At 41.7% G+C, this 26,503-nt stretch overlaps 1 protein-coding gene across 2 annotated transcripts in view; it reads left to right on the plus strand.

Annotated features, from left to right (window-relative positions):
- The window catches only part of SPAG9 (sperm associated antigen 9), a 109,112-nt gene extending 93,545 nt beyond the window's left edge, over window positions 1-15,567 (plus strand). For both annotated transcript variants that reach the window (XM_066613339.1, XM_066613340.1), the window contains 6 exons: window positions 1,274-1,445; window positions 4,534-4,647; window positions 8,590-8,628; window positions 9,731-9,907; window positions 10,833-10,979; window positions 11,938-15,567. In XM_066613339.1, coding sequence (XP_066469436.1) covers window positions 1,274-1,445; window positions 4,534-4,647; window positions 8,590-8,628; window positions 9,731-9,907; window positions 10,833-10,979; window positions 11,938-12,053 — 765 coding nt within the window. In that variant the 3' untranslated portion in view covers window positions 12,054-15,567. The remainder of the gene's footprint in view (window positions 1-1,273; window positions 1,446-4,533; window positions 4,648-8,589; window positions 8,629-9,730; window positions 9,908-10,832; window positions 10,980-11,937) is intronic.
- Window positions 15,568-26,503: the final 10,936 nt, after the last annotated feature.

Below are 26,503 nucleotides of genomic sequence, written 5' to 3' on the forward strand. Positions count from 1 at the left end.
GATAGTGCCAGCTACTTCTTTGTAACTTTGTGAACAAATATTTGGGCAGCCCAATTCTGACTGGTGCAACCAGACCACATGGCATGTGCTGGTTCCAGAGCAGCTGAGGAGCTGGCTGGAGGTCAGCTCGAAGTAAGGGGTTATATTTCCTCTTACCCCAAGTAAAGTCCCAGTCTGCGCCAGCTATACAGCTGGTGCAAATCCGGGAAGTTTGTATAGGGCAGCTTGGGCCAGAGCTGGGTGGTTAGTATACAGAGTGCACTGCTGCTGCCACCCCCCTCCCAGGCCCGATCCACCTCCTGTTCTGCCCTCCCCCCACCCAAAAAGCCTGCTCCCTGCCTCCATTCCACTGTCCTGCCACCCTCTCCTAGTCCGCACGCTGCCTGGTGCATACTTACTTGCGCCAGGCAGCGCAAGGGTCAGATCCAGTGCTGCTGAACCTGTGCAGACCTGTACCGGCCCCACCAGCTCCAAGTTAGGGGCAAGCATGCCTTACAGCATGTTTGCAACACATGGAGCTGGCACTGGGACAGCTGCGTCACCTCACAGCACGTTTTTGGATTGTGCTGTTAGTTAATCCCTCAAATATTCAAGCACGTACATTTTTGCATTGGAACACTGATTTACTTGAACAAGTTGAAAAACTCCTGGTCTGTCTGGATAAGCAGGGCAATCAGAAAACCTAGAATGTGTAGAGAGGCAATATTGGCTTTTTTTGGCTCTAAGGAGAATATGTAGGTAGGTCTAGTAATCTCAAAGGGTACTGGAGGCAGAAGACTCTGGGCTCCTTTGACCAGTCTGCTGCTTTGAAGAATTGCTAAGCCCTAGAGCTCTCACTGCAGTGCAGTTATGTCTACCACTTGCAAGGCTCTAGATCCAGTTGGTCAGTCAAGCGAGTCTTGGCTGAGAACTGGTTTAGAAGAAGAGATTTTTAGTGAGAAATAACTTATGCCATACAGAGATGATTTTCTGTGGGAGGCCAGGAGCATAACTAGAAGTTAGACAGGAACTCTAGAAAATACCTGACTGTTTTAACAGTAGATTTAAATTCAGTAGCTATGTTGTCTGTAGGAACAAAATTTGCAGGTTAGTAAAATGATTATTTTTTTTTTATTCTCTTCTCTCTCACTTCAATAGACACAGCTATTTAAATTAGTTTTACTGTGGTATTCTTGAGTGGAAGAAGCTATGTAGAAATAGTTTTCTAAATTATGCACTATGGTGGGGAAAGCCTTTTGTTTTGAAATCGTAATCAAGCTGTAATCTGTCTCAGAAATCATTTGATGCACACCCAAGGAAGGAAAGCCAAGTGAGACAGCTGGCCTGGGTGGGAGACGGAGTGTGGGTGTCCATCCGTTTAGATTCCACTCTTCGCCTTTACCATGCACACACGTACCAGCACCTACAAGATGTTGACATTGAGCCCTATGTAAGCAAAATGTTAGGTAAGTAATTGGTCTTAAATCAGACAAGTTGTTTTCTTATACTGATGAGAATAATTACATGGACAAATAGTTGTATTTTGTGTTTTTATTTTTTAAACAACCCTTTAAATGACTGCATATAATCATTTGTTTGAGTCTCATAGGAGTTCTAACAATCATTGTGGGTGGCTGCCTTGGTGGGGTCCATGCCCACATAAGGGCCCATACCCATGCTTAACCTGATGCATATGAGGGCCCATTGCTGCTCATCACCACCCAGTAAGCCAGAACTCATGAGATTGCTTATCAGGTAATTATGGGGGAGCAGCTGAAAACTGTCATCGTCCAGTACCATTTTGCAATTCCTGAATGTCCTGTTCTCTGGTGCTTCTGTTTGGGGATTGTTAAGCAATGCCTGGAAAAGAAGACAATCCACTGCTGCTGCCTACTTCCCACTTCCTCCTGCTAAGCCCCCCTTTGGGTCCTTGGTCCCTAGTTGGCTTGCGAGGAGGCAGTAGACCATCCTCTTCTTTCCACAGTACGGTTTGACAAATGCAAAATGTCCGGCTCTCAATACAGCATTGGGGGCCAGGCCGTCTGGGATTGAAAAATGACACTGAGGGAAGAAATAGGATAGTGTGGTCCTGCAGCTGCCCCCCCCCATTGCCCAGTAAGTCAGGCAGGCCCCATGGATAGTCTGGATAGTTTATGAGTAGGTGGTAAGGAGCAGGCCTCTGCAGTGACAACCAAAAGTCCATTCTTCTACTTGTGAGTGCAGTAGCAGCAGCTGTTAAAAAGGACTGTTGCCCATCCACTGCCTGGTTAGCTTTCCTGGCTGGGCACCATTAATGATGTCAAGGGAGGAAATCTTACCAAGAACTGGGCAACTGCAGGTGGCAGCATGGGCTTGTGTCCATCTGCTGCCTACCTCTCAGGCACCCTGGGAGGGGAGGTAGCTGGCTCAGGCATGTGCTTTCTAAAGCATCAGGGAGATCTCACAGGGCTTTTGCCTCAGGGTAATCTCTCTCCACTACCAAAAAAACGAGCTGCCAATTACTATCCTAGTAAAACTACTACTACTAGTAAATTTACTAGCCTTTTTTTGAGCCTAGCAAAGGCCAGCATCATGTCTAATATGGAACACAGTTTTCAGTGGCCTGGAAAAAGCTAAATAAAGGGAAAGGAAGGGAGCAGAACCTATCAAAGACATTGTCAGAGACACAGACAGACAGAAGGAAGGTAGTTAATCTGTTAGTCTACACCAGGAATGTCAAACTTGTTTCATACAATGGGCCAAATAGCATTCATGGTGCTTGCTGAGGTCTGGAAGTATCACCATTAAGCAGGAAGTGACATCATTAAACAGGAGATGACCAGAAATAAGCACTTTGTTTTTGCCTAGTAATTCATTAGCTGCAAATGACAAGATAAAATACGCAGATCTTGATCATATTTTTCAAGATTTGGGACAGCCCAGCTATCATGTAGGCTGCCCTTTCAGCAGCACCGCTTCTGCTTCACTTTGCAGATCAGCAGTTGAGAGGTGCTCTGCACAGTGACTCGTTCGTAGAAGCAGCGCTGCTGAATGGGCAGCTGTCATGATAATTGGGCTCTCCCAGTGCCTCGGCAGCATCTCCTTTCTCCCCCTTCCTACAGCCTAATCCTGAGCTGCCCAGCCTGCAGGGCTGCAGCGGTGCTGAAAATCGCTGCAGCACTCTTCAGGCAGCCACTGCCTCCTCCTTGGGAGAAGGGCACTTTCATCCTCTTCCTCCGGGTAAAGCGTGTAGCCCCACAATGGGGCTACTTGATTCTACGTCGACCAGAAGTTCGGCGTAGAATGAAGAGCCTTTGTGTTGGGCGGTGAGCCCGACACGGAGGCTCTGGGTCAGCTGGAGCAAAGTTCCACTGGTCCCATGTCTCTCCAGCCCTGCTTCCTCCCCCCGGAACGCCTCCTCCCTACCCTCCCTCCACCTCCCCCACCCCAGAACTCTTCCTCCCCCCACGCCCCACCTACTTCTCCGCTACTTGGTGGTCCGCATGACTGTCAAGTGGCAGAGCTCCAGCTCTCCACCAGCACTAGCCCAGCGTCAGCCAGTGTTGGGCTAGCACTAGCAAAGTGCAGGTACTAGGGCTCCCAAACACGACTTATGGCATGTTTGCAACAGTGCTTGCCAGTGTAGAGCCAGCATGCGAAGCTTAGGATTGGACCCTTAGTTTGCCCATTCTTCCTGAACCGTTCCTTGCCTTCTGAGGTCTCCTGTCTCTCTCTCTCTCTCTCTCTCCCCCAGCACTTCGGCAGATTCAGCAAGATTAAAGCATGGCACCGGGAGAGCTCAATTATCATGAGGGCACCCTTTCAGCAGTGATACCTTGGTAAACGTGGTGCTACTGAAAGGACATCCTGCATGATAATTTGACTCTCCGAGCACCTCCCTTTCAGCAGCTCTGTTTCCGCTGAGGCATCTTTTCACCGCTCAGCAGCTGAGAATGGCTGATGGCGGTGCTGGAGAGTCCAGCAATCATGCAAGCCAGATAAAATGCTTCTGCAGTTTGTATTTGACTTGCAGGTCTTCTGTTTGATGCCCCTGGTCTACACAAAAAGAGAACAGAACCTTACTTTGCCTTTTGAAATGAGAGATTTCTCATTCAGAGATCAAAGAAATGGGGAAAAAAATCTTCAGAAGATCCTAGCATGCTTGTTATTCTAAGATATGCAGTGACAAATGTTGTCATGGAAGAAACTGCTGGACTCGCACACCACTTTTAATGAAGTCAAGTGTAAAAGTTTACACAGTGCACTAAGGAGCTTCTGCTATTTTCTTCAGAAAGATACTTGCTAGACCTGGGGGTTTTAAGAGACTTGGTGCTCCCTCATACCCCCAGACACAATTTTAAGATTTCAGACTCTCATTTTGGGACTTGAGGATATCCCCATTTTCAAAATGGTAGTTGATAAACTTTTGGAATAAGAAGATATGCTCCTAAAAGAAGTTTCCACATTTTCATTAACTTACAGCTCCTTTTTTTTTTGTAGTAAAGTTAAAGATATGACAATTTGCACAGAAGTGTCTATTCTTTCCATTTTTAATTAATACTGTACATGTTTCAGGTACTGGAAAACTAGGATTTTCATTTGTGAGAATCACAGCTCTTATGGTATCCTGTAATCGGTTGTGGGTAGGCACAGGAAATGGTGTCATCATCTCCATACCACTAACTGAAAGTAAGTACAGGAGGAACAAACAGATTAAGGAAGAATGTCAGTGACTTTGTACCAGGGGTGAACTTTGGAGGAAACTCAGTTGTCTTGCGTTCTCCAGCAAGTGTGAAACTTGAAAATGGTCAATCTGTATGACATCTGGAGTCCTTACAGAAACTCTTTTATGATTCTTCTGGCACCACAGCACCACACATTAAGACAGAACTTCTGTATTAAACAGATGGCAGTCTTGTAGATGCAACAATTCAAGCAGATATAGAACCTTGGGAGAGCGTGTGAACTTTTTAAACCGGAGATTCAGGCACAAGTAATAGGATCCTGTGCTGTTTTCTTGGGAAATGACTGCTTTGAAGTTCAGTGAACTTTACTCCCAGATAAGCATACATAGGATTGCAGCTTTAGTCTCAAGTTATAAAACTCCAATCTAGGGCAAATTTGCTTTAAAAGTTTGGAAAGTAAATTGTTCAACTATCCTTTATGATCTTATAGAATCCTACACGTGGTTAGTAGTGTGGTTCATTTAGTAGTCACAAATGTGTATTGTACAGAGCTACTTAACTTTGCAGTGAGGTAGCTAGGTATCATGACATTTTTCAGAATGAATGTGTAAGGACATCATTTGTTGTGCAAGCCAGGACCCAGTACAAAGACCACCACTGTATCAAAGTTCTGAACGTTAATTTTTTCATGTATTAATGTGCTTTAAGCAATATATTTATATTGTGCTCAGAACAATCGGTTCTTAGCACAATATAAATATATATTGTAAAATATATAAATGTACAAATATATGCAATCAGTCCTGAATGGTATATTTAAAACCTGCTTGACAAGCTGAAGCAATTCATGTACAAATCCAGATGTCAGTGCCAGATATGTCCCAACATTGCCAGAGTTCTCAACGGCATGAGCCACAATATGTTGTGGCTGTTTCCCATTCCCATCCAGAAGCCACACCACATTTTGTAATGTTGTCCTTTCTCAACAACCACTTTGCCACCTCAGCTTCTTCCCCACAAGCCCACCCATCACTTCTGCCTCTTCCAAAGTCTCCACCATACTACTGCTTCTCTCCTTCTCTCCCCCCCCCCACTTAGACCTGGACCCTGCCCTGCAGTTGCTATTAGATCCTGAAGGTGACCATTTTCTAATCTGTTGTTATCATAATCCCAACACTTGGCTTGAAAACAAGTGGACAGGTTTCTGATCCTAGCATACAAGTGTGATGTTCAATTTAATTCTGTGCGTTTTTTTTGAATTGCCTAAAGCAATGGTTTCCAAAGTCCTACTTAGGAGGATGGAACCACATAGGTTTTTGTTTGTGATCCCCAGGATTATGTTGCTGCTGGGGAGGGGGTTTTTCCACTTACCTCCAGCCTGTGATGGAATCCCAAGTTGTCTTGGAGGGGGAGGTCTGGGGAGCTCCCCCACTTCTGGTTTCATTGCGAAAACTGCCTGTTTTTTCCTATTTGAGACTTATAGAGCCCTGCTGGGGGCTCCCTAGACCCCCTCCAGACCTCCTAGAACTCCAGCACTGGCTGGAGGTAAGTGAAAAAACCCCTCCCCAGCAGCAGTGCAATCCTGGGGATCATGTTGCTGCCTCTCTGCCCTTACATCCTTAAAGGGATGTAAGCCAGTGCTTCCCTGGTTGGTGGGTTGTGACCCACCAGTTTGGGAGCCACTGGGCTAAAGTGCACAGGTTATTGCGGAAACTTGGTTGAGAAAGTACTATGGTGTGTTAAATACTGAACTATGAACAGTTCAGTATTCAGCACACCACAGTACTTTCTCAACCAAGTTTCCGTAATAAGCTGTGCACTTTAGCCCCAAACTCTGCTTGGGACCTCCATATTTGCATGTTGGTGGGTTTAATTATATTAAACATCTACAAATTTCTTGACTGAGATGACAAATTACTTTTTTTTAATCTGTTGCAATATTTGCATTATGATGGATAGACTGTTGTGGGATGTGGTTTGATAGTAAACTCCTGAAAGATACTAACTTGCTAATGATGAATTTTTGTGTTTTAAATTACTTTGAACCACATGCATTGTTGTTCATGCTGTGCCATTGCATTGATCATCCATTAATGTCTGATTTTGCATTGCATATGTGTATTCTGTAAATACAAATGCTTCAAACCATTACAGGTTTTTTAATAGTGAAAATACTCCAGAAAGCTAACTATAGTCACCTTTAGGCAAACCTCCTTTTATTCATTTATTTTATTTGAAAAATTTATATACCACCTTTCCCATGCCAAGGCAAATACCCAAGGTGGCTTACAAAGTTCCTCAATAAAATGTACAGTGTATCGAAACAATAAGTAAAATCATTTATAAAAATAAAACCAGGGGAACTATTTGGTCCAGAAATAGGCAGCAGAGCCAAAACACTATTACAGAGGGCAGACGGCGACCCATCACCCAAAGCAGAAATGTTTTGAGTCTGAAAAGCCATGAGGGAGGGAGTAGTTGTTCCCTCCATAGGGAATTCCATAACTGTGGCACAGCTACAGAGAAGGCTGAACCTCATGCCACCATCCCTCTAACTTGGGACAAAGGTGGCACCTGTAGCAGAGCCCTGTCAGATTACCTAAGAGGGAGGGCTGGAATGATTCTTCAAAGCACATAAAAATAGTTTTTGGATGAAAATTTTTGGTAGAAGATTTTTTGGATATTTGCACGTACTTCAAGGAGACTGCAGAAATTGATAGAATTTGCAATTTGTGCCAAGATGGACAGGTGTCACTTCTCCCCCCCTCGCCACAGTAGATAGTAATCATGAAGGAGCAGTGTTTGCATTCCCTTGTAGAAAGCATTAATAGCACTGTGGAACTGCATAGGAGGTTTAGGTAAGAATGGACAGAAGAGTGGAGTAGTAGAGCTTGGTGTTGGCTCTGGGCGATAGCCATTCAGTTACCCAACGCACCATCCACTGCTGTTGTGTGTCTGTGTGCAGCCTCAAAGAAACTGGATGTTTTGGTCCTATTCAGTACCATACAAGCTAATATTTAAGAAGCACTACTCAGTGTGTAGGGGGGGAGAATGTTTTCCCTTAAGAAAAAAATGATTTAAACATTGTCCTTGCAGCTTTATTCCTGCCAAATTTTGTAGTGTCCCTTTTTAAGAAGAGAGAGAGAGGGGAAGCATAGTCTGCTGATATATTACAGGACAGTGGACCCTCACTTTATGATGACAGTCCATTCTGGAGACATCATTGTATTGTGCAAATATTGTAATGTTAATCCAATAGCAACACTGTTTTTTGGTAATTTGTTCCAAGACCTCAACTTCTAAGCTTTACCTCTCAGAAATGTGATTTAGAAGGTGCCTACTGTGCTCATTAGGGGCCATTGTTACTTTAAAAAATTTCTCCTACCCAGCTTAGACATTACTTCAAAGGCTTCCAGGTTTTCACTTCAGCTAAATCCTTCCCTCAATACACACAGAAACCTCCCTTCAGTATACATAGCCAGATGTTAACAAAAGCTGAAACACTCCTTCAAAGTCTTGCCTTTGAATCATCTGCTTCCCTCCAACCTGAAGAACCACAATGTTAAACACCCTGCTGTTGGCCAAGATGCTGCCAAAAGCTTGCAGTTGCCGATTGGCTTATCTGTCACTCACAAAGTTCTGTTGGAGGCGGTCGTAAGCTCATCAAATAGCCTATCCATATAGTGAGCCTGTTTTGTCAGGAGAGTCTATTAAGTGATTGATTGCATTGTGAGCCCATCGTAAAGCGGTGACCAACTGTATTGTTACTACTTGCTTTGGCCGCACAGTTCATTATATTTATTTTGATTGTATCTTGTGTAGTTAGGAGCAAATATATGCAACTCTTTCTTATCAAATACTAGAGCAAAAGTAGTGGGTTCTCATTAATCCTTCTCCTCTGCTGTCACACCTATCCATTTTCCCCTTTCCTCCTTTCTTACTTTAGCTGTAGTTCTCCACCAGGGACGTTTACTGGGGCTGAGGGGTAAGTGCTGATCCCAAACCAAAAAGATCTGTAACCTCAAGCTTCTCTAATAGCCACTTTGAGGCTGTTTCCCACTTCTTTAAAATTTACCCCAACCCTTTTGTATGTTCCTAAACCGTTTTTCCACTTGCAGTTACCTGCATTGCAGCATTTTACGTTCGCTAAATGACCACCAATCCTGCTCCAGCAGTTTAGTGCTTTCATCTTTCGTTGCAGCTGAACTTTTCATGCTGGCGTCTTGTTTTTCTCCCAGTTCCATTTGTGATGCCATAACTTTAACTCTCATTAATCCACATCATTTGTCTCTTGTTTCAAAATCATTTTTTTTTCCTCTTCTGACACTGTTCAAAATGGAGATGGTTTTGTGTGTCTAGCATACACAGTTGCAGGAAGTAATATGCTGATCTATCGGTTTTAAGAATATTGTGGAAAGGAACAAACCACATGAAATATGGCTCCTTGGAACCCACAACAGGCCATTTTGATTTTCCCTCCTTGACTTTAAGAGATTTAGGAATCGTAGTTGCTAAGCAAGTGTTTCTTTAAAAAATAGGATTGTAGCATTTTATAGGCTAACTAGGTTTATTGTGGCTTTAGTTTTTGTAGCTTGAACACTTGTCCATTGTAAGCTATGTCACAATAAATATATTGGCCTTTGGGTGCCACAGCAGTGTAGGGGTGGGTGCGCACAATGCACATATATGTGCCCAAGAGAGACAGGGATTACCATGGAATACTACTTAAATTCATATATAAACTCATTAGATTTTGAACGTGTATTTCTTTGATATGCTTGGTTTGTGTTTTCAGTTTGAAAAAAAGCTGTTTGAGTTTAGACCTGTTTTCCTTTTCTTTACATGGACAGTTATGCTAGACTAGCAAGCGACTCCATTTTCCCCCTTGGGGTACTTGAAATAACTAAGCATGCTGTCTTATTCCTTTCCAGCTCTGTCTTGAATTGGCATTCCGTTGCCCCTTTCTCTGTCATTTATCTGAATTGGCTTTAGTTTCTAGATGGCAAACACCATGAGGTTTCTCAATGAACAATCACTTTTGCAACCAACAATTTCAAGTAGAAATTATTTTCTTTCTCTCTTTGTAGCTAACAAAGCAGCAGCAGGTTCTGGCAACCGTCCAGGGAGCGTAATACGTGTTTACGGGGATGAAAACAGTGACAAAGTGACACCTGGAACCTTTATACCTTACTGTTCCATGGCACATGCACAGCTTTGTTTCCATGGTCATCGGGATGCTGTTAAATTCTTTGTTGCAGTACCTGGTAAGCTTTGTAACTCAACCTCTTCCCAAAAACTACTACTTTGCTGCAGACTTTGCAAGTGTTATATGGAACATTTGAAAAGTTCTTCATGATTGATCTGAAGTTTTTTTTTTTAAAGCATTGTCTTCCACTTCAGCAGTTGGCTGAAAGCAGTTTCCCTTGAGGAGAGGAGCACAAACTGTTGCTGAATCAAAACCAACCTTGAGTCACAAAAATGAATACATATAGCAGGGGATGTATAGTATAGGCATCTCCCTACCCAACATGTCAATGGGAGTTCTGTTCTGGCTCCTTCCACTGATACGGAAACTGCAGATATGGGGGAGCCCTATATAAATAGCAGCCCCCCATGCCCATTACTGTACCTTTGTTTTACTATAGTAGTGCTTGCAGTACAGGTGCTTCTTGCGTAATATTCTTGCTTAACTGAAGAACCGAACATACAGTTAACCAGCCTACATGCTACAAAGAGACTAACTGAACATTAACAGGAAGCAGAAATTATCCTGCTTCTTGTTAGTTACCGTCTAGTTTGCAGGCTCTTTGCCTACATGTTTGGTTCTTCAGTTAAGCAAGAATGTTAAACAAGAAGCATCCATGCCATAGGCGCTAATGTAGTGCATTCTTGAGGTGTACATTATATTTCACTCCATACTGGAAATGGCATTAATTTAGCAAGGATGTTTATGATGCCTAGCTAAGAAAATCAAGCATCCCCAGCCATAAAGCAGAAAGTAAGACTCTTAATTTTTTCTGCCTGTCATAATGCAATAAGAAGCTTGATTGCTTCTCATAAAGGTCATAAATATAATATGTCTGTGCCATTATGCCTGTCATTTTGCAAACATCTTGTTAGGGGGAGGTTTCTGTGTTCTCAAACTGCTACAAAAAATGTAAAGCCATTGATTCTTTATCTAATATCTAGGTCAAGTTATTTGTCCCCAGACAGGAGGAGGACCAGATCTTTCAGGTGATAGAACTGCCCTTTCTGCCCAGGAATCCAACAGCCAGGCTCCTTTGAAATCCATGCTGGTTCTAAGTGGAGGAGAAGGTTACATAGACTTCAGGATGGGTATGAACTTCATTAGCTTTGGATAATTCAGTAAAATACTGCAGGAAACGGTTAGCCTTTCCTTTCTCTATTCCTTGAGGAAGGTCTCCTAAAATTCCCTCTTCCTATGCCTAAGTAGTCTTATTGGCTTACAAAACAAAAGTCTTGTGGCACCTTAAAAACTAATTTCATTTAAGTCTAAACTTGTGGGCTACAGTCCACTTATGTTGGTTACCATTCAGCCGGGCTAAACTATCCCAAGCAATTGAAAGTAGTTTGCTGCAGTTTACTGCACCAAGTAAGACATCTGCAAGAGGGATCTGAAGGCCTTAGGGATGGACCTCAACAAGTGGGAAACCCTGGCCTCTGAGCGGCCCGCTTGGAGGAAGGCTGTGCAGCATGGCCTTTCCCAGTTTGAAGAGACACTTTGCCAACAGTCTGAGGCTAAGAGGCAAAGAAGGAAGGCCCATAGCCAGGGAGACAGACCAGGGACAGACTGCACTTGCTCCCGCTGTGGAAGGGATTGTCACTCCCGGATTGGCCTTTTCAGCCACACTAGACGCTGTGCCAGAACCACCTTTCAGAGCACGATACCATAGTCTTTCGAGACTGAAGGTTGCCTATATATATATATATATATATATATATATATATATATATATATATATATATATATATATATATATACTGCACCAAGAGACTGCAACAGGAAGCCACCAGAGCTAGAGGCAGACTTCTGTTGCTTTTGGAGAACTCTCCTGGCTGCTTTGTTTAATGGTACTGCTGAGGGAAAAGAGGGACAGCAGAAGGCATTGTGTTCTAAAGTGCTTATATAGCCTTCAGTTCAGAATGTCTTATTAATTATATGCCTGCAGTGAATACGGAAGCCCAGTGATTACTCTGTTCCCTTGGTTTCAAATTTGTAATAGGACGTTGCTGACTTTCTCTCTTACTTACCCAAAACTATTCTGTTTTCCAGGTGATGAAGTTGGTGAATCAGAACTTCTTGGAGAAGCACTACAACTTGAGACTTCTGTAGCCAAAGCTGAGAGGAGCCACCTGATAGTGTGGCAAGTTATGTGTGGCGGTGAATAGTCGTCATCCCCCTGCGCCCGAAAGCAGCTTGAGACTGCAAAAGCTTTTGCATGTCTTTAGTTTTTGTCTTTATTTTTGCGAAACCCATTTCACTACATATAGTTTGAGCATTTCTTTGCAATTCAACTTTATATCACAAACCTTGCAGACCTTAAAGATACAGGAACTAGCTTGTGCTGTTTTACTGCATCAGTGTTATGTAGCAAAACAAATCTGTTTTCTCAGACAGTCACATGCTGTATTTAGTCTCCCAAATGCAGCTTACTGTATGTACCACTGCAAATTGTAATAGAGTTAACTTCCTTTGACAGCATCCTTTTCTACCATACTTTGTTTAAATGTTGGAACATCTTGAATTAATCTGCACAACATGTGAGTAAAACAGCAAAGTTATTTCCAGTGTAGTATTTCAAAAAATATCAGATGACCTATCCTGAATTTGCATTTTGCATTCAGTGAGGGCTAAGACCAGTTTTAAGTCTTGACTTTTCATTTCTAAATCCTTCAAGGCATGTTATCCTGGTGTATTTGGTGTCTTAGATGGTGTAGACACTGACAATAACTGAAGTTTAATTGTTAATAGCACTGAAGATGGGAAGAGGTGTTCCCCCTAATAATGAGAATTGTGATATTTTGTGGGAAGAATCCTTTCCTACTTAAGATTACTTGGAAGCATCTTGATCAATTTCAAAGGACATTCTTAGGCAGGGTGATTTTCACACTTCTTGTATGCTCCTTGAGTGGCAGATATATTTTGCACACCTTTCATCTTGAACCCTAACTGGTCAAATTCATGGCACTATGTATAAAAGGACTCAATCAGAGAAAGAGCCAGCCAAGAGCTCTATTTGCTCAAGTGACAGTGAGGGGAAAAATCAGCCCTAATTAGGCTTTAAAAATGCATTATTTTTTGTAACCCTTTTAACTAGTGAAATTGTATATGGTATTTTTCTTTTGTACCTGAATTAAGTAGGAGAGTTGCGGATCACCTGCACTGGTGTAACCACGGATTTTAATGGGATAATGCAATTATATGAGGACAGGATAGGGGGTCATTGCTCTGCCCCTTGCTTCCCCCCACTTAGAAGCCAAGAAATAACTACATACAACCCATTCTGTATTATGTGTGTTAAAGTTTGAATTGTGTGTTCTTTGCTACAGATTACCCAATTGATGGCAAAACTAAGTTGAATGCTACGTTTTTAATTTCTTAAATGCTGAAACAATTCCCTAGCATCATTTCATTTCTTGGAAAGTATGAATTAAAATATTAACCCACCAAGAGACGGGGGCTATTCCCATTAGATGGGAGCAGATGACATTTAAGTGACAGAATGGAAGAGTTTGAAATCGCAGATGTCAAAACAAAACAGTCATGAAAAACTGCCTAAACATTTTTATGCAATAGGAGCAGTTTGTTATCTGTCAAGGAAACATGTATTTATATATATATATATACATATTAAGTTTTTTTAAAAAAAACATGTTAAGCTGAGGTCTATTGTGTAAATATTTATTTAGGCAGCTTTTTAAAAAATGTGCGTCTTATCTGATAAAAGTTAATAAAACTCCATTCAGGTCTATTCATTATAGATTTATATGTATAAATACTTTTTAAGCAGCATATTTTGTACACAGTTGGTAGGTATGTATTTAGCCCATGAAATGTGTGGCAAAAAAATTACTGAATGTCTAATAACTTAGAATTTTTTCCTCCGATATGCCAAAATTGACAATTGACCACCATTTACTCTCAACATATTTTCAACTTGGCTGAACTACTTAAAAAATTAAGGAGAAACCCCCTCCCCCCGATTTTCAAAATGCCATGAAAGATCCAAAGGAGCACGTGGCAGTTTTGTTTTTATATGTCCACCACCTCAACTCATGTTGTGTTCCAATTTCAAGCACACTGCCAACCATAGAGGAAGTTCAAAATCCGTTTGTAGAGTCAACAGCTTCACTGCATGTGCCTAACACAGCATGCTGGATTGTTGGCAGGGTGTTTAAGAATTCCACACTGCCCTGACGGCACTCTGAGTTGTACATACCCCTTGTAATATTTGGGTGCCTGCCTGAAACGCTCACCACTTTTCACAGTGGTGAGCCCCTTTTGTGTCTTTGTTGGCTCCTTATATTGATAGGTATGGCTTTTTGAAAAGTCTTCTCCAGATCTTTCATGAGACAGTGGGACACATTCTTGGAAACAGATACAAGAAATTATGCTCTTTTCTTATGTAGTGCTTTCATTTAAAATTATGGATCAGCTATTTCTCTGAAGTGCTTCACTGCTGTCAGACAACAGATGCATTGGGGCAGCATGTTAATGGCTTGCCAGATGTATTGGGTAAACTGTGCCATTCTGTTCTCTTTGGCTCAACTGCTATTCATGGCAGAGGCTTTAGCACTATTATCAGTGCAAGTGAGGGATCGGCACACATTTCTACTTCCCTTGTTCTTTTTTTAAATGTATCCCCTTTCCCTAAGGAATAATAGGTTTAGAAGGTGGGTGTCATCACCATTCACTGAGACTTATACACTCCCTGTTCCAAAGCACTTTTAAGGGTAGATAATAAAACTTGCTAAATCTCATGCATCAGATTGCCTCAAAACCTGTCTTGAGAATGTCTTGTGTATCACATACTCATAGGTCTAAAATCAGGAGTAGGAATGAATCTCTTGATAGTTGACAGTGTTGTTAATTGTTCAAGAGAACATTTCGAGCACAAAAATATGCAGCACATTATTTGTCTGGGTAAATGTGTCTTGCATGGTAAAAGGTAAAATTGAAATTTATATATCCTGCCATAATGTTCATTTCTTGTAAGGTCTTCCTGCGTTGGATCAGTTAGAGCTGGCAGATTGTAGACACTTTATCATAGGCTGCCTTAGTAACTAAGAAATGTTTTATAATCTTCTAATATGCTAACTGTTCTAAAGAACACAGTGTCTTGAAGATAATGTGTAACTGAATATTTATTTCCATGTGAGTATTATGAAAGTTACCAAAGGATTGAAACTGACTTGGCATTCTTGCGATTGACCCTGTGCATATAGGATCTTGTAAAGACCCTACATTTATAAACATGACACAGAGTGAAAAACACTTATTTGTGGATGCTAACTATATTTTCCTAACAGGGTTATGCCATATTGTAACAACCTCTGTTGCACCTCAAAATATTGTTCTATACACTAAATATTTTTCCTTCCCTCTAACAATTTCATTGCTGCACATTTCTCAATCTTTTAAACATGTTTTAAAACATTTTATGGTCTTTAATTTTTGGAGTATGTTGTCTAGACACTTTACGCTGAATTTTACTTGCCTCTATAACCTTGGATGGATACTGCAGCGTTACACTTGCTGTCTGTTTAAAACTTGAGGCTTCTTTTCTGTGAGCCAGAAAGCTCATATAGCAGTGAAGTTATTTCAGTATTTATTATTGAATCCTTGGGGGTTCAGAATGTAACTTTGTACATGAAATATATATAAATATGTATATGAAACACACACTTTATCTGGTCTTTCTTTCTTATGGTGAGCATACATTGCAGTCACTAAAGATTTACACTAAGCCCCCTACTTAAATACAAGTTGGGTTCCAGGGGTCTGTACTTAACTGAAAACATCTATGTGAAAGTAGCACTGTAGAAGCCACCAAGTGCAGCCACCTGTGACTTGAGGAGCCAATGTAATTCCAAAGACTTACCTGTGGGCAAAAGCCTCCTGGATATCAACTGAGCCAAAGCAGTTACAACACAAAAGGGTGCTGTTATAACAATGTATCTTAATTTTTAGTCACATTAATCATGACTGAATTACAAGATATAGAAAAAATTTTCTGTATTCGCTTTTAAAAAGTGCAGGTGGTCAAACTCCGCTTTAATCCTCCGCCCTCTACTATTTGGTAGAGGTAAAAAGTGGTTGGTTGGTTGGTGGTTGTTCTGTTGGAGTCACCTCCATTCAGGGTGTACTTTTTTCTCCTATTAGTGCTCCCTGCAGCTCACAATCTCAGCTGTCCTTGTTACTGATCAGCCTTGGTCATGCTGACTTCTTTGTCCTCGCTGCCAGGAATCCCCTGATTTTTCAAGAGCTGCTGTTTTTCCCTATGCCGCAGCAAGGGGTCACTGTTCTCAAAGTTATTGAGCTTCTTGGGTTGCTGCCAAGTAGCTTTGTTTGTTTTGATGTCTTCCCAACTGCCTCTGCTTTAAAGCCTCAACCAAGCCCGTTTGCAAGTCAGTCAGATACTTGCAATTCCAACATCTGTAAGCCTGGAACATTCTGTATTTAAATAGACTTCACTAAAAGCAATGCAGGACCAGCCACAGATGGATTTAATGTGGTGTTACGTACTCTTCAGCAACATGGATTTGTGTGTGATTAATGAGATGTGGATGATTGTTCTTCACAACTCCAAACCTAACATGACTATATTAGGGTGCACCAAACATAGACGTTGGAAAGACAAGGAAAAAAATGTTATATTACTCCACATAAGTAACAGTAAGCACCAATTATGTTCTGTGTGTTACTGAAATAAGTAAAGTCAGCATACTTACTTTAGTCAAAGAAATGCATAAAGCAAGAAGAATTAAAGGCATTCTTTGATGGGAGTTGTGTGTGTGTGTAACTGTCTCCTAGCTGGTCAGTTTTTTCCCCACACCATTGGCTACATTGCAGCTGGTAGGCCACTGTGAGATACTGGAGGATTGACTGGATGGGTCCTTGGCCTGATGCAGTAGGGCTCTTTTTATGTTCTTTAAGTATAGTTAAATTGGTATGTGGTTAATTTAAATTTGAAAGCTCAGTATTCATTTCACAGTATTCCTCCCAAAACACAACTGTGTCAGCCACTTCAAATTCATATTTATATTTCACCCTTCCTCCAAGGAGCTCTGGTCAAGGAGCTATGAAAGTCATCCCATCTTATCTTCACAACAACCCTGTGAGTCAACCTTAAGGTAAGAGACAATGACTTGCCTAAAGGCTGAACAGAGATTTGAAAATAGAACTCTCTGTTCTAGAAAGAATCTATTCTTTCTGCAGCCCTCAGGTTCAATGTGACATTGACATTTATTTATTAAAATATTTGTATTCCACCTCTCAATCAAAAATTGTAGGCATATGAAATTTGCCAAAATGTAAAGCCATAAAACACCTGCAGTCAGCCATAAAGCACTAAAAAATCTTGCTAAAAGCAGGAGAATAAAAATGTCTATAAGCACAGTAAGGATAGGTGCCAGTTTGCCAGAGGTAGGGAGTTCAGAGATAAGACACTGCAGCTGAAAAGGCTGTGATTGTTGTTTTCATGCATTGTGCTGCAGAAGCTGGGGGTGCTCTGAGAATCTTAATAGGTGTGCTCATTTGGAAGCAGGTAAGTAAACATGTAATGTTCTTTGACTATAATGTTCTCTATTGCAAGTACAGGCTGCTGCTAGACTTGCATTCCTCCAATACATTTTTTTTAAAAAAGGGAATACCTCAAGGAGTCCAAAGTTCATGACTGCCACAGAGCCATTAAATTTCAGAGGACATCAGAAGTCACCTGATGATTTGTGGGCGATGGTTCATTCAGTGAGAGGTCATCCAACAGCCTGATGAAAACTGTTGGATTGCTCAATAGCTGAATCTCTTCTGCTTCAAAAATGCAGTTCAAAATAACCTTGTATATGGAAAGTGTTCTATAGAAGCAACCAGTACATAGCTTGTACAGGATTACTTTGGTGTTTTCTCATTGCTTTGTGGCTTGGTATGTACTAGAAAATTCTGCAAACACAGCAGAGCATATTTTCTGGTCACAACCAGAAGCTGATACGTCACTGTTTTGCCACAGCTGTGGCAATCTGTGATGTCCAAAAACTGCAGCTGGTCATCGAGTAGACCAGTCTTTGGTCTATTAACTTTTGAGATAAGAGGTGAGCTTTCTTCCAGCAGATTTAAATAAGGTTTCTTTCCATTTTAATGTTTGACAATCTAAACTTTCCCTTTCAAGGGAAATAGGGATGTTCCCAAACATGTATGCATTTCTGGTGACAACTTCCACAGTTCACAGAACTGTTAATATCTTTGAGTTTTTTTAGGTTCCAGAAAATACTATGCCTGATATTTAGTTGGTTATAGGCAGTTTTGTTTGCATAATCTGGTTTGTATTTTTAAAAAGGCATTTCTACCTTTTGCTTTTTGCTTCTTCCATCATTTATTTTTATTAAATAGCTGGCTCTTACATTCCAAAAATTAGCTTATGATTCATGGCCTAAGAACGGATAGGATTTCCCTCCTGACTAGCTGGAATGGAAAAGTCTCCGGAGTTGGGCGTTCCTTTCCAAGTTTTTCTATGCACAGTGATAAAGTGTTTGACTTGGCAGTTAACAGTGGTTTGCAAGGCTGGCTGTTGGGAACTTGTGCAGTGAAAATCATAACTGAATGATCAAGGTCAGTAGGAGAATATGGAACAGTAAATGAGACCCAGTGGATTTCTTGTACCACAAACTCCTTGCTCAGTAAGAGTGAAGTTCAGTATTGCCTGCTAGGCAGAAGCTTAATTTAGTTTAACTGAGTTAAAACAGTGAGCTTATTAAAAGTATAAAATACCTTCTTTTTGGAAGACTGTAAGGAAATAAGTCATCTCCTGCAAAACATGTAGTTCTGTTTCCTTTAGGCTTATAACATTTTATTGGGCCTTTCAAGAGATGCAGAGGTGTGAAGGTTGAGGACCAAAGTACACATGACATGCAGTCATGTGTATTGTTCAGATTTTATTTTTAAACCTAAAGCGGTTTCTGGAGGCAGAACATAAAAATGAGGAGGGAGTCTGCTTAACCTTTTTTTCCCTTCATCATTTGAAAGTCACCTCCGAGCTGTGTCTTTTCTGCAAGAAAAATATATGAGGGGGGAAATTGGCTGGAGGGGAAGAGTTAAGGGGCCTTATGAAGTACAAGAGTGCTTTGACCTCAGCTCCATGGATTAGCCCCCATAACTGCATAGCCTTTCCCACTATACCATTTCAAATGAATGGGCAGCTAAGTCACTACTTGACAGACAAGTCATTAGTATAGACAGTTGTCCTAGAAACAGAGCCGCAGAACCTGGAAGAGTCACCCAGCAGTGGTATCATAAGAGGCGAAGACCAAAGAGGGCAGTGTGTTGTGACAAGAAAAGCATTGAGAATTGTTACTTTTAGACCACAGTTCCTGCTAGAAATGCTAGCTTTTTACTGTACTGGGAAACTGAACTGGTCTTCCTGAAGTATACAACATATTCCTGGAGATAGTTGCAAAATGGAAAGTGAGGGAATTGAACACCATGGCTTAGGTTGCCTCCATTTCGTGGCCAGATGCTTTGCCTAAGAACAGCTGTATAATACACTGAAATCAGTGTGAAACTTTCCTTGACAAACAGGTGCTGTGAGAGGAGTACCAGCAATTTAATTTTTCTGAAGTGGGAATATTTGAATTATTGGTGTTTCACCAATGTGTACAGTATCAGGCAAGCAGGAAAGGAAAGGATGGGTAGCACTGGCTATTCAATTATACACCTAAGTTGCAATCCTATTCACACTTACCAGGGAGGAAGCCTCATTGAACATACTGGGACTACTTGTCCCTCTTGCCACTTCTGTCCCCACTCTCATGCAGTCCCTCCTGCCCTGTTTACAGATGGTCGGGGACAGCAGGGGAGTGAGTAAAGAAAACTCTGACACATACACACCCCTTGGCAGCAGCCCTGTTTTTTTCCACAGCAGCTTTTTAAAAGGGGTGTGTGTGTGACTCAACTCAAGTCTTTTAGAGTCACTAAAGGGTGACTTGCTGATGACTCGGGAAATGCCCCCATTATAACTCATTTCTGAGCCAAGTCACGGGGTGGTGACTCAGCGACTCGAGTTAAGCTGCACTAGACTTGCCCATCCCTGGAAATTGGTAGGACTTCTGGGTAAACATCTGTAGGCTTGCACTGTAATTCACTATCAAATTTCTTTTCTGAATAAACAGCCATTAAAATATTAAAGCATAATGTTAATTGGCTAGATCATGTTCCTTTTCTAATTACTATAAATATTTGCACATCTTGATGCATTTGAATTTGTAAATAGGGAAAACATTACAGAGTAACACTTGAGTGGGTATAATGTAGCAGTTAAAGGAATTTGCTGTGACCCGACAGGTGGTTGGTTCAAATCTCATCTCCCCCATCAACTCATTAGGTGCCCCCAGATCTGTAATATGGAATGGTGCAGACCTACTGTACAAGATTGTTGTGTTTACTGAGGTATGTGAAGTGCTTTTGATTTTGAAAGTACTATATATGCAGATGTTTCAAACCATTCCCTGTCTGGTGCACAGCATATTGGACAGGAGGCTTCACCTTCCAAACTGAGCTCTGCATGGACTGGATGACTTTGGGTGGCAGAACAGATCTGGCCTGTGGGCCATAGGTTGCTGACCCCTGTACCCTCTTACGGCTGTTGGACTTAATAAAATTCTAGCATTTTTTAAAAAGTGGAATCTCCTGTGATCTGCTGATGTATGTTAAGAGTGCATACTCAAGATCTGTTAACTAGCAAGGCATAACAGCTAAGTGTGCCCAGTGATTGCATCTGTCCACCCACTTTGTTTTATGTGATGTCCAGGATGAAATGGAATTGTGAACAGTGGTGTTGCTAAGAGGATGCGGGTGGTGTGGACCGCACCGGGTCGTGCAAGGGGGGGTGATGCGCACTGAGGGGTGACGTGCTAAAATTGTGGTGGTTAGGAATAATCCCATCATGTTATATACCGTTGGATGTGGAATTTCCAGCTGAATGCAATGCAAAAAACCAGAGTGAAATATCTCCTTTCTATCAAAAGTTATTGGCAAAAAACCAGAGCAGAAAAAAATGCATGGAGCCCAATAGAAAGTGAAACTGAGCCGTATCGTGCGTTTACTCGCGAGTAGGTGAACTTGCCTTAGTCTGTCGGAAAGGGCAGGCTGAGAGGGATCCAACAACACCAGAATGATCCTGATCCAATGAATGTAGCCCCCAAAAAACACCCGAGAAGGAAGTCCTTCCCTCCAAGCTGGTGAATGTATTGAGCCCTATGGAAAGTGAAACTAAGCCATACAGTCATGTTTACTCACGAGCAGGCAGACGTCCCTTGGCTTGTGATCAGGCCAGGTAAAGGGGAGTGTGAGGCCACCAGAATGGTCCTGATTTGATGCAACTGGAGCTCAACAAATGCTCCAGAAGGCAGCCTAAAAAGAATGAAACAGAAGCTTGACAGTGTAAGGTGAATTTTTTTTTCTATTTTAGGCTACAATCCTATCCACACTTTCCTGGGAGTAAGCCCCACTGACTAGAATGGGAGTTGCTTCTGAGTAGACAGGCGTGGGATTGGGCTCTCAACTTGTAAAGCCTGGTGGGTCCTGACAGTGATTTGCTTGAAATATAAGAACTTAAATTGGACTGGGTAGGGGAGAAAACCTTACTGATTCTTTTTGGGGGAGTGGTGTTATTGCAGACAGGCTACAAAGAAAAGTCACTTGTTGGAACAGGGCTGGCTTCCCCTTATTTATTTGTTTTACTTTAATTATTTATATTCATTTATTTTAATTTGCTTTATGATGGGTCCTGGACAGATTGTCATTCTAAAAAGTGGGTCCCAGTGCTAAAAGTTTGAGAACTGCTCCAATAAGGTATTAGTAAGTTGACACCCTGAGGGTGTGTGTGTGACAACACTAGCGACCAAAATCACTAAATCTCAACTTATAAAAATAATACCATCATGTTATATATCAATCAATGTGTAATTTCATGCAGAATGCGATGAAATGAACTGCGTTGAAATATCTTTATTCTATCAAAAGGTACAGCCAAAAAGCCAGTGGGAGTGGGGTGATGGTAGATCACCATGCTCATCACCTGGAGTGTTTCCCCGCCCACTGCATGGGGGTGAGACACTGGCCTCCCGCACAGGGTGACGTGAGCCCTAGTGATGCCACTGATTGTGAAGAACTCACAAGCTTGCTCTTACTGTGATAATGAATTTCCACTGAATGGTACTGCCTTTCTCATGGGAAGAATTTTTTTTTTTTTTTTTGATTTTGGATCATCAGTACACAAATGTGCACCTGTGTTAAGTGACACTAGGTATGCACTCTTGCTTAAGAGTACATAGGAAGTGCTGTGCTGGATTAGCCCAAGCTTCACCTGCCCTACCTAGCAAAAGAGAAACTAGCTTGTGATCTACTGGTGGACTACAAGCTCTCTTTCCCTTGCCTGCTCCCCTGTCTTAGGGTGCTCCTGGTATGTGGCTTAAGAATCATAATGAGGGTGAAGGTTTCACAGGCATAAATGGAAACAAAGCAGTTCAGAGACCAATGTAATCACAACTTGGCGAACACAAGATGGCACTCTTGCAGTTTCCTATACAATAAATCATCCAGGCTTCTCTGCTTTCCCTTATTTTACATTCCCAGTTCGTGGATTCTCCACAACAGACTGAGATGTACAATTGATTTATAGCAGGCATGTCCAACAGGTAGATCGCGATCTACCTGTAGATCGCGGAGGGGTCAGAGATAGATTGCCAGCCCCACATGGCTCCATCTCTCCAGCAGCTCGCCCCATCGCTAGGAAAGAGCTCGTGCTGGCAGGTCGTCTGCCGAGGGCTTGCCACCGCTGCTGATCCTTTGCTTGTCTTCTTTCCCTGCCTGCAGGAATCTTGCCTGCGTGTGTATTGGGGCGCTTGTCGTTTTCATGCCAATAGTTTGTGGGTGCCCCGGGGGGGCCAGCGCCCATGCCCTGTGACGCCACAGGCCCGGCGTCATACCTGGTCTCCTGCTTCTCAGAATCACCCATTCCTGCCCCCGCCCCAACACCCCTTAGAAGTGTGTTATATACCGGGCGATATCCATTTGCCCGGGCTTTAACTGAATACACTTATCGTATTAGTTGTGTCGTGTGCTGGTCGTTGGTCGCTTCCTAGTTCGCTTTCATTAAACATTTTCAGGCAGACACAACAAAGTGTCAAGAATTTGGTGATTTTGGCGGGCTTTTCCAATTTTGTTCTAACTTGCCTATGCCTTGCCTTTCAATGGTTCAAACCATTTTATTTTGCGAACCATTTTATTTTGCCTAGCCTTTGCGTTGATTCTACACTGCAATTTTATTTCGCCTTGCCTTTGCGTTGATTCTACACTGTGTGCAGAATTTATTAAATCGCATGTGGTGGTGTTTGAACTTGTTTGGCAGTATTTGATTTTTTCTGGTTTGCTGGACAGGTGTTTGAGTTTTTTTGATGATTGTTTGGTGGTATTTGATTATTGGTGCCAGTATGATGAATTCTTATTTTTACTTTTAGAACTGCATGTGTGGTTTTGACATCTCCAGTCCTTGTATTGCACATCATCCAGAGGTCTTCAGTTCCTGTTGATCTTTAATACTTTGGGGCAGTGACAGTTTTGGACCAGATTCAGCCAGTGTTTATACTAACTTAGCAGATTTGGCCTTCTTACATCCAGCCACCCCAGTATAACGAAGATGAGTATTCCAAAGAAGAGCAAAACCTACCACTTTCATGATGAATGGGAAATGGACTACTTCTTCATCATGGTGAAAGACACGTGTTGTCTAATTTGTAACGCCCCAGTATCCTTGCCCAAAAAGGGTAATCTGGAACGTCATTATAAGGCTCTGCATAGCAATAAGTTTGATGCTGATTTTCCACCCAAAAGTGAAATTCGTAAACTGAAGCTCAAAGAACTTAAATCAAAATTGGCTACTCAGCAACAATTGATGGTGAAGCCAAGGTCACATTCCGTCAATACAACCATAGCATCCTCCAAGGTCAGCAACCTGATCACAAAGAAACGCAAACCTTTAACTGAAGGGGAATTTGTAAAAGATTTTCTTGAAGGAACTGACAATCTTTTTGAAGGATTTAAAAATAAGGAAGAGATCATAGCTGCTATTCAAGATGTACAATTGTCAAGAAACACCTTTGTGCGGCGAATAGAAAAGATGTGTGGAGACACAACTGAACAATTGTTGGAAAATTTGAAAAATGTTTCAAATTGTGTTGCTTTCTCCAACTGAATGAATCTACAGACATAAGAGACATAGGCCAGTTACTAGTCTTTATCCGGATGGTTTTTGAAGACTTCAGTGTTAAAGAAGAACTACTTGGAATGATTTCTTTAAAGGGGAGAACTACCGGTCAGGAAATATTCAGTTCTTTCCATTCTTTTGTGACAAAGTGTAATCTTCCATTGCATGGACTCCATCACTACTGATGGAGCAAGAGCAATGACAGGTGAGGTTAACGGTTTCATAGCCCTCTGTAGACAGCATGACAACTTCCCAGATTTCCTTTCTTACCACTGCATCATTCACCAGCAAGTTTTGGCAAGCAAGAGACTCAATACAAAGACTGTCATGGACGTCACTTTCAAAATTGTAAATTCAGTTTGTGGAAGATCACTTCAAAGACAGCTTTTCAATCTTACTCTTGATGAAGGGGCAGTGGAAATAATTTTGCACACAGATGTAAGGTGGCTAAGTAGGCACAAATTTCTGCAAAGATTTTGTGATTTGCTAAATGAAATAAGAAGTTTTTTGAAGGAGAGGGGAGATGACCAAGCAGAGTTGGAAGATGAGGAGTGGTTATGTGATCTGGCATTTCTCACTTACTTTACAGGCGAACTGAATGATATGAACCTTGAACTACAAGGTAAAAACAAATGCATTGGCAAGATGAGTACAGTTTCATCCTACAAGAGCAAATTTGAGCTAATGATGACTGACCTTGAAAACAACACTTTTGATCATTTTCCTAATACGCAGGACCATCTGGGACAATATCCAAATATTGTTTTTCAGAACGAGAAGTATGTGACAGAAATCTGTTCTGTTATCTAGGAATTAGAAAATAGATTCTGTGACTTCCCAAAAATTGGAACAGTTGTGGAGTACTTGTCATACCCATTCAAAGTAGATGTGGACATTAAAGAAACTGCAGCTGCTATCAGTAAAAATTACTCATTGAACAAGCCATCTCTTGAAAACGAAATATTAACCCTTAAAAATGACATTTTTCTCAAGACCTGTGCTGAGCAAGAATCATTTTGGATGCTAGTGCCTAGAGACAAATTTCCCAACTTGAGAAGATGCAGTGAAGCTGTACACTCCTGTTTTGGTTCAACCTATTTGTGTGAACCTGCGTTTTCCCATCTGAAAATGACAGAGTACACAACGTTCCAACATGACAGATAAACATCTCCAGGATTCCCTGAGACTGGCCCACCAACTTCAAAAAGCTGGTGGATGAAATGCGGGCTCAGACGTCTCACTAATGAGCAGGAGTGAAATATTAAAGATTGTGCAAGATCAGCCTGGATCAATACTCGACCTAAATTTAATATAAATTACTCAATAAAAGTTAAAGTTATTAAGACAGTTAAAGTTATTACTCAATAAAACTTTAAGAAAAAAATGTACTTTCCATTTCCCCTCGCAGTTCTTACTGGATCTTCGTCTTTCTGTTTTGTTTTTGCTTAATTTGCTTAACAGCTGATCACATCCAAGTAAATGACAGAAGGTTCATTAAAAATGGGGGGGGGGGAATCCTCCAACTTTATTGGGTTAAAATTTAATTTGAAACTAATTTGAAACTTAATTTTCATGGTGGTAGATCACCGGCACTTTTGGCCCGAAAAAGTAGATCACGACCTGTTCGAAGTTGGACGCTGCTTGCTGTACAGCTTCCAAGCTGAGTTAAACCTGGATGCTGTTCATGTGATGATTTCTGACTTGGCCCTGTGAGTCCTGCAACAAGCCAGCCCCAGCTGAAAAGAAGCTTGCCAACTGCTGGCTATTTAAACCGTGAGCCTGAGCCTCTCACGTAGGCACTTGGAACCAGGCTTCAGTAGCACCTCTATGTGCATGCACGCACAAATTGTAATCCAAAACCATGAAGGCAGCAAGTGGGGAGTGGGACTCCCTTCTAGTGTGCAGGAGTGTGCAATTGCTCAACTTGGCCAACATTTGATGAAGACCCTGCAGAGAACAACACTGTAAATCAGCTTAGGTCAGTATTTCCCAAACTGGGCTGCAGCCTATTTATTGGTGTGTAATGAAACTGAAATTGACTAGTTGATGAGGAAAATGTATCAAGCCCTATGGAAAGTGAAATTGAGCCACATGTGCATGTTTACTTGCAAGTAGATGAACCTGCCTCAGCCCACTTTGGGCAGGCCAAGAGGAGCACAACTCCACCAGAATGGTTCTGATCCAATGAACATAGGTCCCAAAAAACATTCAAGAGGGAGCGCCCCCCCCCAGCTAACAATGAAGATGCATTGAACCCTATGGAAAGTGAAATGGAGACACACGTTTATTTTCTTGCAAGCAGGCAAACGTGTCCCAGTTCTTATCAAAGGCAGGGCAAAAAGCTACCTGAATTGTCCCAATCCC

Source organism: Tiliqua scincoides, chromosome 2 (genome assembly GCF_035046505.1).
Source record: "Tiliqua scincoides isolate rTilSci1 chromosome 2, rTilSci1.hap2, whole genome shotgun sequence".
NCBI classification, from domain to species: domain Eukaryota; kingdom Metazoa; phylum Chordata; class Lepidosauria; order Squamata; family Scincidae; genus Tiliqua; species Tiliqua scincoides.